Source organism: Macaca fascicularis, chromosome 1, assembly GCF_037993035.2.
Source record: "Macaca fascicularis isolate 582-1 chromosome 1, T2T-MFA8v1.1".
In the NCBI taxonomy this organism is placed as follows: domain Eukaryota; kingdom Metazoa; phylum Chordata; class Mammalia; order Primates; family Cercopithecidae; genus Macaca; species Macaca fascicularis.
Window position 1 is genome coordinate 137024083 of NC_088375.1, and position 13079 is coordinate 137037161.

At 37.0% G+C, this 13079-nt stretch overlaps 1 protein-coding gene across 16 annotated transcripts in view; it reads left to right on the forward strand.

Annotated features, from left to right (window-relative positions):
- The window catches only part of DPYD (dihydropyrimidine dehydrogenase), an 863430-nt gene that overhangs the window by 550513 nt on the left and 299838 nt on the right, over positions 1–13079 (forward strand). For 14 of the 16 annotated variants that reach the window (XM_065549305.2, XM_005542629.4, XM_074000943.1 and 11 more), the window contains 2 exons: positions 2531–2599; positions 11291–11374. In XM_065549305.2, the coding sequence (XP_065405377.1) occupies positions 2531–2599; positions 11291–11374 (153 nt within the window). The remainder of the gene's footprint in view (positions 1–2530; positions 2600–11290; positions 11375–13079) is intronic. The other 2 variants (XM_065549291.2, XM_074000926.1) reach the window with 1 other exon arrangement.

Consider the following 13079-nt stretch of genomic DNA (forward strand, 5'->3'; position numbering starts at 1 on the left):
AAGGCCATGGAACAAGCATTCTTACATTTTTCTCCCCAATTCTGAAAAGCTGTAGTTTCACTAGACGAAAAAAGTTGAATCCTAAACTCAATGAATAATAATTTGGCATGCTTAATTTTCTCTATCCATCATCTACTTTTACTTTCTTCTCTTTGTTCCTCTGTCTAAGGAATCTATTCAAAATTGCTGTTTCTCCTGGCTTCCATATTTCGGAAAGTTGTTTAACCTTTATGTGACTAATGTTCTGCGAATTTCTCAGTGGCTTTGATTCAGACTCTCAGATCTTTTGCTTCCTTCTTTTTAATTGCTTCTCTAGTTGATTAGTCCTGTGTATTTTAATATCTGATTATTTTTTCATCACCAAGACAGATACCTTCATCAGCCCTAATCACTCTTCACTCTTACTCATATCATCGCCAGCAGTTTTCAATTGTTTATTTTTCCCTTCTCTAACTTATGATATCCATTTCTACTTAATCTTCTTAAAAGGGTAAGCTGACAATGCAACCCCTTGCTCCTAAACCTCTGGTGACCTCATTCATTTTTTCTTTCAGTCTTTGATACGTGCCAAATACCATGCTAGTTACTGTAGATAAATGATGACTAATGCAGAGCAGCCCCAGCTTTCATGGTGTTTGTAGTCTATCCGGAAAGAAAAAAAAGGAAAACTTTAAAGACAGACTTCTCTCCCTGGTTTTTAGAACTCTCTCCAATATGGTCACAATTTTGTATCCTCCTGATGAAAACATTTATCTGACTTTTACAGCATATCTTTGGATTTTTCTCAACGTAAATAAAAAAGCTCTATGAAGTGAGAGCATAATGGCTTTTAGAGGATTCTTAACACTAGACTCTGCAACTTTAAGCTTGGCACAAACTCTTTGTGTCTCAATCTCTTACTTTATAGAGATAGAATCTTGCTCTGTTGCCCAGGCCGGAGTGCAGTAACGCGATCATAGCTCCCTGTAACCTTGAACACCTGGAGTCAAGTGATCTTCCCATCTCAGCTTCCTGAGTGGCTGGGACTACAGGGTCAGGTCACCACACCCAGCTAATTTTTCTATTTTTTTGTGGAGACAAGGTATTGCTATGTTTCTCAGGCTGGTAATGAATTCCTGGGCTCAAGCGATCTTCCTGCTTCTGCTTCCCAAAGTGCTGGGATTATAGGCATGAACCACCGCACCCAGCCTCAATTTCATAGTCTTTAAATGATAATGATAGGAAATAATTACTTACATGTAAGTATTTGCTTTGGGCTAGCAAAACCTAGTGGTTAAAAGCACAGACTCTCAGTCAGTCACACTGCCTGGCTCTGGGTCCTAGCTCTGCTCCTTATCAGCTATATGACTGTCAGGTCTCATTGCCTCGGCGTCTTCATCTGTAAAGTGGGGAGAATAACACTGGGAATGATTAAATAAGTTAATAAAGTAAAAACCATTGAAACAGTGCCAAGCACACTGTAAGAGCTATATAAGTCTTAGCCATTTCTGTTAAATTTCTGTTATTACTTCTCTTTTCTTTTATTTTTTGAGATGGAGTCTCGCTCTGTTGCCCAGGCTGGAGTGTAGCGGCAGCACGATCTTGGCTCACTGCAACCTCCACCTCCTGGTTCAAGCAATTCTCCTGTCTCTGCCTCTTGAGTAGCTGTATACAGGCACATGCCACCATGCCTGGATAATTTTTGTATTTTTAGTAGAGATGGGGTTTCGCAATGTTGGCCAGATCTCGAACTCCTGACCTCAAGTGATCCACCAGCCTCTGCCTCCCAAAGGGTTGGGATTACAAATGTGAGCCACCACGCCTGGCCAATTTCTGTTATTACTTTTCTTAATAAGTGGCACTACTATTCATATTTTACCAATCAGGAAACTAAATACTTTGACCAGAGCCACGTGTAAGTGACAGAGTCAGGGTTCTAACCTGGGCATCCTAGTTTCAGAGGAGGCACTAGTAATTACTACTCTATACAGTCTCCATTATGGGATTTTGGTAATAATGTAGTTAAATAATATGTAATAAAATTTAAAACTATAATGCACTATGAATATTTAAGGTATTATGTATACTATAATGAGTTATGTTTGAAAGAAACACTAATTTTTTTTCTTTTCCATCACTTAAAACCTTTTCACTAGACCAGTAATTACAAACAGCATTTTAACGGCGTTGTATAATTAGACAATCCCTTCAGATACATGCATGTATTTACATTGCTACTTTCAGAGGATGGCAAAGTCAGTAATATCATTTCTATTTTGAAAAAGAGAATGCTGAGGATCAGAAAAGTTAAGTAACTTGCCCTCATGTTCACAGATACTAAATGAGAAAGTCTCCTAATGTAATTCCAAAGCCCCAAATGTCACCCTGTGTTTTGCTATCATACCCTGCTGTTTTCTAATGATTTATTTTTTTAACAGTTTGAAAACTAATTTTATAATATAGTGTACCATTATAAATTTATATAAATATTAATGTATCTTTGTGTACAACTGCATAACTACTTGAACTTATACTCTTTTTCTTTTTAAAGATTGTGATTGCTAGCATCATGTGCAGTTACAATAAAAATGACTGGATGGAACTTGCCAAAAAGTCTGAGGTAATGGTTACTTTCGTATATATTTATTTCATTTCTTCTCTCCTATTTTTATTAGTTTTAAATAAAGAGCTGCCATGAAAAATAATGCGGTAGAAGTAAAATTGAATTGAAAATGTAACTTAAAACATTTTTATTATAATTTGTTTACCCTGTGTTTTCATTAAAATGATGGAAATGTAAATTTAAAAGGAATTTATTCTATAAAAGCAGTCCCTTGGATTTCACTCACTACCTAAAAATCCTTTATTCTCTGGATCTATACACTCTTTATTTGCATGTTAAGCAAACTGTATATTATGATGGATGCCATGATAAAATTTAATTCTACCTTTGAGAGTCTAACTTGATCTTACCTTGCCATTAGGCAAACTAGTTTGACAGTAAGAGAAGAAATTTTGAATATAAAACTCTTGAATATTTAAAGTATAAAAGGTTCATTTAATACTATTCTAGTTTGAATACAGACATGCATAAAAGAGTGGGACAGAATGCTCCTGAATGGAACACTAGTCAGCAGGTTTTCCATAATATAAATTGAATCCTGCACAAATGCAAACAAGTAACCATGTGCCTCAAATTTGTATTTCAAATAGAAAAATACATACTTAAAATTATACACTTATGTCCATCATGCTGTCATGGAAAATAGTCTGGAGAGTCTTAGCTGGGGTTTCTTGAAAACCTCTCAGTAATATAGAAGACTAAATCTAACGATACCGATGAACTAATTGAGGCTACATTATAAAATACTGCAAAGCTCTCTATAGTGTTCAAAAATGTTGATTATACCTTTTATTTGGATATTTTAAAAATGAGAAAGGAAAAAATTACTTCTGGGACTTAGAGGGGTGAAATTAAACATGATCAGTAATTGGCCTCGTGATCTTCCGTGCTGGGTTCATTTGATACATGTATTTACCTAATTGACCATGAAATCTTCCACAGAGCCCATGCTTGGCTTGAGCTGTGCCAATTTTAAGCTGACTATGATGAATGGCTTTATCATGCCGCTTGCTTCTCTGCCTTTCTGTAAGAACAAAATACTTTTCAAAAATTTTTTTTTCAATATTAGACATTAATTTTTAAATAGGCAAGATTACTTTTTATAAGTCAAAAGCCTTTAATTATAAACAAACTGGCTAACCTAAAGATATCTTTCACATTTCATATGTTTCTTTAATTTCCGTTTTATTTAATATCACCTTCTAATAACTCTATAGCAAAAACAAAAATAAAAAGAAAGGAAGAAAGAAAAAAGAAAGAAGGGAGGAAAAGGTATGCCTTTTGTTCAGTCAAAACGGTCTGCAAAATCTCCCCATAGGAGAGCAGTCTGCATAACAAGAAGGTATGATAATATCAATTAAAAAATAAAAATCTTCACTATAATCCTAAATCTGGACTAGCCCAGGAGATATCACATGAAGGAAGTATCCCCTAGGCCTTCACAGCTTCTAGGAGGGTAATATTAAGCAGCATGATTTCATCACAGTTCATATGGTAGGCACCCAATAACATTTTATAGAATCAGTATTTGGTTTTGATTTTATGAATATGTTTCAAAACAGGTTAAAACAGATTTCCTTACAATGGAAAAATCGACATTAAAATCTTCAAAACCAACAAAAACATATTCAAGTCCAAGTTACTGTACTACCTAACATGTACATTTCTTTTGGGTGTGGTGGCATAGGGATATAAGAAATCAGAGACACCACACCAGCACTCTTGCATGCCAACTGTTTTAAGTTTAGCTAATGATGTGATGTGATGATGTATACTAAATCTTAAGTTTATAAAACCCTCTTTATGGCTGATTAATTCTTGAATTACACAATAGAGAGCTGAGGAAACCTGCTATCAGCTTTTTGCTACTTTATCTGAAACAGAAATGACACATATGGAGCAGTAGAACCTTAGAATGCATACCCGTTTCGTGTTGTCTTCTATATTCTTCAACCTGGCTTGACTTTGTCATGTTTTTGAGCACCATAAAGAAGTTTCTACTGCTTGTGTCAAATCAGTAACATTGTTAGAATCTGGTTAGCTTTCTTGGTTCACGTACCTGACCACAGGCTCTCTTGCTTTTCTGGAACCTTGGTAGTATACTCCAAATTTATGCAAAAGAAGATTTATGAAACACCTACTATGTATAAAGTCCCTGACCAGCCAAAGCAAAGATGAACAATAGGGAGCAATCAGATATATGCCAAATTGAGCCACTGCTGAAGGTTCACAGTATTCACTTGTCAATGGATCTTTAATCCAGTATAGTCCATCTTGAATCAATTTCTTTCTTAATTTGTAATTAGCCTTGAAAATAGAGCCTGAGTCAAAGTTAATGTGAAAAAAGCTTTATTGAAGTATATAATCTCAGAGCAGTAAGACTGAGGAGAAAAGAAAAATGAGATGGGGAGAAGGGAAAACAAACACAATATGGTGTGTTCCAGAGCTGGACACAACTTCACAAGGAAATGCAGCCAATTGCTCAGTTATATGGGACAAGGAATAGCACATCATCTCACAATATGATAGAATCACCCATTGTCTCATCACTTTCTAGGAAAGGAAGTGGAAGGAATGAGTCTACTGGCTCCTTCAGTTTCCTGTCTCTCACCGGTCCCATTTCACACCATAGGGAAGCTAGATTTCCTAGCGTGGGGTGTGATGCTTCATCTAAACCCAGAATTGAAGGGAAAGGCCAGAGCCTCCTGATCGGGCGTGGGCACTGGTGCTCCTGGAGCTCTCACTTTGACAGGCTCAGTGGAGGTTGTGACACAACCCAGTCTCATCTGGAGGGAGTCTGTGAGAGTGGACAGTTACTGAAGGAGATGTGAAGATAGCAACAGGGACTCGGGTTTCCCTTTGAAGTAGCGGCAAAATTCCTGGGTGACAAGTGGTGCCATCAAATTTGAGGAAGCATATAATTGGCTGTGGTCCAAAATGCATCATTACCAAGTTTATCAGCAATAGCTCCACTAATCATCTTGCTCTCAACCAATCCAAATTCTTTCCATCTTTCCTAATTTCAGAACCCTTGACTTGACCATTAAGTGCTACTTGGCCCTTCCCCTGCCTGCCTCTCTCCAGTGTCACTGTGGATCTGTTTTCTGCATTCCAGATCCTGCTGCCTTCTTTTCCTCCTCCAACATGTTCCCAACTCAGAAAGTTTGCTGTTCCCTTGGCCTGCAATGTTCTCTCTTCCTCAACCCTGAGCCTCCAACCACATAGGTTAAACCTCCCTGTCCTATATTCTAAGGCCCTGTCTTCAGAGGCCAGTTGACCAGATAGTTAATGAAGCTTAAGCTTCAGGGCATTTACTTGCATGGACCATTTCCAAGTCCCTGTACCTAACTCTGTGTTTACAATGTTTGGTTATCGTTTTTTCCTTAAAGAGGGTTTTCCAAATTACTTAAGCATTAGGCTCCCCAAAATCTGGATCTACCTCTGCCTGTGCTTTTCCTCTGTAGCATATAATAAAATGGTGATTAACAATTGTGTCATTAGTCATTACTAATAGTTCCTCTGTCCTGCTTGTTAGAAAGCATTACACAAATAATGTATTTGTGTAATGTAAATAGTGAAATAATGTCCATGGGGATCGAGACCCCTGTGTGGTTCACTGCTTAATCCTCAATTCCAAGCACAAGGCTTTCTCTACCAGCAGATATTTGTTGAATGAAGTAGAAAAGAAGTATACAATTTGAGTATTGCCATGTGGCAAACAAAAAGGAAGCCATTACAGAATAAATGGGAAGAGTGGTATTTTATTTGGCACCCATGAACTTGAAGGGTTTAAAATCCAATGATGATGATTTTAAGTTAGGTACCTGATGAGGGATTGCCAAGGTTCTGACCACCTTTGGTAGGAAGAGACAAGGAAGATCCAGCAGAAAGGCACAGGCACTAAAACCAAGTTCCCATACTATTCCTAGTGGAGCCAAAATAAAACACTAACAAGCCAGGTTCCTATCAGTTTTTTTAGCTGAATCTGGGCAGTAATACGTCATGAATTTAATAGCTGTGAGAGTTAGAAATCTCAAATAGTTTGAGGTAAAAATCAGACAGAGGCACATTACAGAAATATGTAGGACCAGTTGGATATAAGTTTCTGAACAGGGACAGTAAACAGGACAGAATGGAATCACAGGAGATAGACACACAGCTGGAGATGAGAGATAGTAACTGACTTTATGTCCAGTGGGGCCCAAGCTAAGAGTACTTTACCTGTCCCAGGTCTATCTCGGAGAGTTTTAAGATCCCAGAGAACTTTAACTCCAGTTTTGGATAGTTGAGACTAGAGGATAGCATTGCTACTTAGAAAGTCAACATCTAACCCCATGTATTCATTTAACGGAAGAAATTAAGAGGGATCCAATAATTGTGCCTTTCATGCCCCACTACAGTACGCTGTTCTCACCCTACTTGAGCTCTGATGTCCTTTGCCAGCCCCTATCACCCATGGAAGTCTTCCCTTCCCACTTGGCCTGTGATACACCACACCATGCCACTGGCCATGTAGATGTCCTTCTGGCTCTGCTCTGCATAGGCTGTGACATCCCACACTGGGCCCTCATGGCTGCTCCTCAAATGCTCATGCTCACCTGCCTTACCTTGCCCTGACCAATGACTTCAGAGCTGTAGTGATCAGGAAGGTAAGGGAAAGAAAGGAAGAGGTAAGGAAAGAAGGAGAAGAGAGGAGAAGTGCTTTGTGCCTGATTTTGTTGTATATGTTGCACAAGAGTTTGTAATTTTGCCACCTTAGTTTCTCTGGGTGTTTTTATAAAGTGGTTCAGAGAATTTTAAAAATTATACCACTGCCATATTCCAAGAATTTCTCAGGATAGTTTTCCTTTCCCTCCTGAGGTATAGACAATGTAGGACCAGATGAGTTCTCTTAAATCATTTTAATATCAAGGCAGAGGAAGGACAAGTCGAGGTCTTGTTGGATGGATAAATAAGTATTTAGATAGATAGATGATTGATAGGTAGGTAGATTGACAGATAAAGTATTTAGATAGATAGAGTACACCTTTATAGTATTTACTATATTCCGGAAGTCATTTACTTACTTAGTTTTTATCACTCCTCTTTAAACTTTTATATATGTTAAAGCTCTTATTTTTCTTTTCAGTTGACTTAAAACTGTAAAAAATAAACTTTCTCTTTTGGCACTTCTCATTTCCTGTATTAGCCTTGGAAACATTTAAAAATACATCTCCCTAGAATTTTTCTGTGCAAATATCAAATTTATTTATACCTTATAACAACAACTCTGTGACTTCGTTCCACTTTTTTAATATATTTTAATTTTTAATTTTTTTTTTTTTTTTTGGAGTTCTAACGTATCACTGACTTGATGTTTTCCTCTTTTTTTTTTTTTGAGGAAACTAAGGCCAAAAGTAGTGAAATAATGTATTCAAGTTCACACAGATAGGATGGAGTAAAAGTGGGATTCAAACCCATAGTTTGGCTCAGAGTCCACACTATCTATACACACACACACACACACACACACACTCTACTGCATGTAGGTGGATGATAAATAGATAATGTAGGAAATTAGTAACAGTGTATTTCCTATGTCACTGCCATCACTAGGCTATTTCATTTTATAACCATTTAGGTGAGGTAGAATCAACTCTGGGTAAGTGACTAAACTAAAAAGCTTGTGACTAACAAGAATCAGAATGCATGCCCAATTTCAGTTCATTTAACATTTCATGCTAATTCAGCAATTAAGGCTTTTTGAATGGTTAGAGTTGCTTGGAAATGGAATTAACTGCCTTTTAAGGTGGTGTGCATCCTGAGACAGGAATTTTCAAGCAGAGGCCACATGAATGTTCCTGTTCTCATGGTGTCACTTGAACAGCATTGTCTGTTTTTGAGACTTGGATGCACATTTCAAAGGCCTTTCCAGGTGTGTTTGGTGAGTGGGCATTTGTATATGTGTATTATGTTGGGGAAATTGTAATAATTAGTCATTGAAAAAATTTTATTTTGGACAGATGATTTTAAAATGTTTTAATTTTTGCTTCAAACTTGGAAGCTATAAGGATATCGAGCTGTTACGTTTTTCGTAACACGCTATGACATCTAGCCATAAAATAAGTGATTTGTAGTAAATTATAATAGTGGGCACAAATGCAGGTCCTGGACTCAAAATGCTTGGGTTAAAGACCCTACTATCAGCTATAGGCTGTGGGATGTTGGATAAATCACTTGAACTCTTTAAGTCTTACTTTTATCAATTATAAAGTAGAAATAATGATATATCCTACCTCTTAGAGTTGCTGTGAGGATAAAGTAAGATAAGACATACAAAGGACATAGTAAAGTGTCTGGCATGTTGTAAATGCTGCATTAATGTTAGCTATTATTATGTAATATGGTAGCTAGGTGTAAGTTTGAAATGCAATATGCATAATGTAAATATGTATACAACTACCTTGCAAAGCCTTATTTAATCCAAAATGATGTTGAATTGATTTGCTATTAATTGCTGCATTTCGGTTAAATAGAGAAGTCTAAAGGAAATATTTGAAGTAACCAGGAAATAAGAAGAAACATGTTATAAGCATATATTTGCACTATACAGTCTTTTCGCTAAGCTGGTAATTACTGCATGGCATGGTTTTGAGACAGGTCATATTATCCACAGTTGACACTTGAGCAGCTGGAGACAAAGAAGGTTGACTGACTTGTACACATCATCCCCAATTCCTTAGCTACAGGCATAAGATTTGAACTTAGGGTTCAGCAGGCTGTGCTCATCCATGCTCACTACCAAACCATCAAGGAAAGAGTAGCATGGTTTTCAGCAATTCTCAAATAACATGAAGCCTTTTAAAATCAGATTAGGAAAACAAAACCATAATGAAACCATGTTAAGAAACAGGCTCAATGATCAAATGGACTTTAACAAATGTGCAGAAGAAAAAGCAGACTCACTAATGAATAAAGATAGGCAAGAAAATAAACTGAGAAATGACTAGCTGGAGTTCCTAAGTTTGTTGAGGTCCTACTTAACATTCATAGAGCAGGAAAAAATAGGTTAAAATCTTAAACAGTTAGGAAGGAAAGAGAAAGAAGAAACAACTGTTGCCCTAAAGAAAGGTCTAGTGTACGCAGAAAGTAGTGAACTATTTTTTAAGCCTTTGCATGTGATAAACCTGTTAAAATACTGTTGTAACCAGTTCAAGCTTCTAGTTGGCCTTACTGAAAAATAAACCATGGCACTGGAAAAATTATAGAAGTTAGCTAAAAGAATATAAAATTTGAATCAGCTAGTTTTTTTTTTTTTTTTTTTTTGGAAATGGAGCCTTGCTCCATTGCCCAGGCTAGAGTGCAGTGCCTGATCTCAGCTCACTGCTACCTCTGCCTCCCAGGTTCAAGCGATTCTCCTGCCTCAACCTCCCGAGTAGCTGGGATTACAGGCAGACAGCCACAGCCAGCTAATCTTTTGTATTTTGGTAGAGATGGGGTTTCACTGTGTTGCCCCGCTGGTCTTAAAATTCTAAGCTCAGGCAGTCCTCCCACCTGGGCTTCCCAAAGTGCTAAGATTACAGATGTGACCTACTGCACCCGGCCACTATAATAACCATTTTTTTTTTTTTTTTTTTTTTTGAGACGGAGTCTTGCTCTGTGCCCCAGGCTGGAGTGCAGTGGCACGATCTCAGCTCACTGCAAGCTCCGCCCCCCGGGTTCACGCCATTCTCCTGCCTCAGCCTCCCGAGTAGCTGGGACTACAGGTGCCCGCCACCACACCCAGCTAATTTTTGTATTTTTAGTAGAGACGGGGTTTCACCATATTAGCCAGGATGGTCTCGATCTCCTGACCTCATGATCCGCCTGCCTCGGCCTCCCAAAGTGCTGGGGATTACAGGCGTGAACCACCGTGCCCAGCCTGTAATAACTTTTAAAAGTGTTTTGTTTATTCTTCAAGTTCTTTACAGAAGACTCCCCACACATTCTATGATTCTCAAAATATTCTAAGAATACTTAGAATGAATTATATTGTTCATTTATATAAGATCTATTTGTATACTAAGGAATTAATGATTTAAACAAGAAGGATTCCTATTACTACTAAGAGAAAACTATCAATACTTCCTATTTCTTAAACTATTTTAAAATATGATAATGTTGATTTTCAGTTAAAAACATTTTACATTTTGTTTATTCATTATAGCTAGCCCACTACATTTTTCTTTGTGTGCCTACTCCGAGCGTCAATTATTCAAAATTAGTAAGATTTGTGTCCATAAAAATAGAAGCTGTTTAGGAAAGAATAAATGTGATATCAAACAGATCTGAGTTACAATCTCTACTGTGTCACCTAATAACCAAGCTTGTCATTTAACCTCCCTATGCTTCAGTTCAGTTGCCTGTAAAATTGGTATCATAATAATACAAAGATTATGAGAATTAGAGGTAACAAACATAAAGCATATAGAGCAGTGAGTGGCCCCTTATAAGCACTCGGTAAATATTTGGTGTGTGATTGTTGTTGTGGTGTGGTTGTTACATAGACCTTAATTTGAGAGAGTTAGAATATACCTCACAAGATAGCTGTGATACAGAAAACAGAATAGTTAACACTTGACAAATGTGACTTTTGTTATCAATGGTGAAAGCTTATTGGTATATAAATAAAGCTTTGCCTTTTCTTTCATTTTCCTTTCTTGTTTAAAGGATTCTGGAGCAGATGCCCTGGAGTTAAATTTATCGTGTCCACATGGCATGGGAGAAAGAGGAATGGGCTTGGCCTGTGGGCAGGTAAGGACCTTGACAGCTGCCACTAAGTATGTCAGTGTGACATAATAGGCCCCTGTATGGATAGTTACTATACCTTAGGCAAGGAGATGCATGGATCAGATGACTGGCTAGAGACTTCCAGGTCTGCATTGTTTAAATATTTAGTGCTTAAAAAGTGGAAAATGAGGGAAGCTGAAATTATAGCAACTGTTTAGTTTTATTGAGGAAAATATCACATTATGTGCTTGACAGGAAGTAATATCATAACAAATAGTTTTTAAAAGCGCTGAAGCAGAATTAGCTGATTTCAAATGCAGTGTTCTTTATTCATTCCTGATGCTGATCCAGTTTCCCTGGAGCAATATACTGTACAAAATGCATTGTTCGTAGTGATTTTGTAGTAAATGGGGCACAGCACAAATTGCATTTTACATTTTTTAGCATATGATCATTATTCACTAACTGTGTTTGGGGAGTTGCAAAAAGACTTTGATGCTATTTTTATTTTGGATACAATAAATGGAACCTTCATACTAAAATACTTTCAAAAGCCTAATGAACACAATGTGAAATAATATGTTAATATATAGAAAACACTGCATCTTTATGTAACTAGTTACAATGTTGGATGTTAAGGAGCACTGTAAAAACTTAATGCTAAAAAGGTGAGTATTTTGCATCTCATAATTTAGCTTTCAAGCCCAGAAGGAAATGGTGTGAATTAAATAGTATGAAATGTAGTAATTTCGGACAGATTGTCTAGTCTTGGAAAGTTTACTTTTATCTCCATGTCTGGCACAGGGCCTTGTACTTAGTAGATGCCCAGCTTTTTTTTTTTTTTTTCTCTCTCTAGTCATCAAATTGATTTGAATTAAACTCAGAGGCCCTTAATTTGGGAGGACAAACATTTCTGCTTATTCAAATGAACATAGATTGCTATCTTTGTATTAGCAGTCAGGAAGAATTTTAAAGTACTTCGTAAATATTTAACATGCAGAATAGATTTGTGACTTAAGGAGAAACCATTGTTACGTAACAACAGGAAAGGAGGGTCTAGTCAAATATTTTTCAAGTATATTCTCTGTTCCGCTCACAACAGGTTGCCCAGAAGATCAGTAACTATGATATATGGTAACAGAACCAAGACTCAGAACTACCCAGTATGGGGAAAATATCATGACATCGAATCATGACTTTTATGAGTCACATGGTTAGATATTAGCATGTTAAGATGGGTAATGTGATTACAATGAGAAGGATTCCTTAAAGGACACCTGGAATGGGGGCTGAGTTAGTATTCTTTTCCCATCTCAAGTCAAGATTGTCCCTCCACTCGTTTCACAGTCTCTGAATCTCAGAACTGAAATATTGTTTAGTTACATGGATAGAAACAGCTATGGAGGTTTTAAATCTATTGATTGCTTTGTTAGGGGAGGATGCAATTCAATATTTCTCTCTTGCCACAAATATGACCATTATTTTGAAAATGTTACCCTAGTCCCACCTGAGTTTATTTTTTGGAGTAGACTTTTGCTATATGAGCACATCTGAATTTACTCAGCCTTTAAGTGTCTTGGGTGTATCCTTTCTAGAGAGTTATTTAGCCACATAAAGTTTCGCACAGCCTTTGGCTGAATGAGAATGCCAAATGCTAAAACTTTGCAGTCAGAGATATCATTAAGCTTTCTGAAAACTCTTGGAAAACACATGTTCCAAAAACCATGAT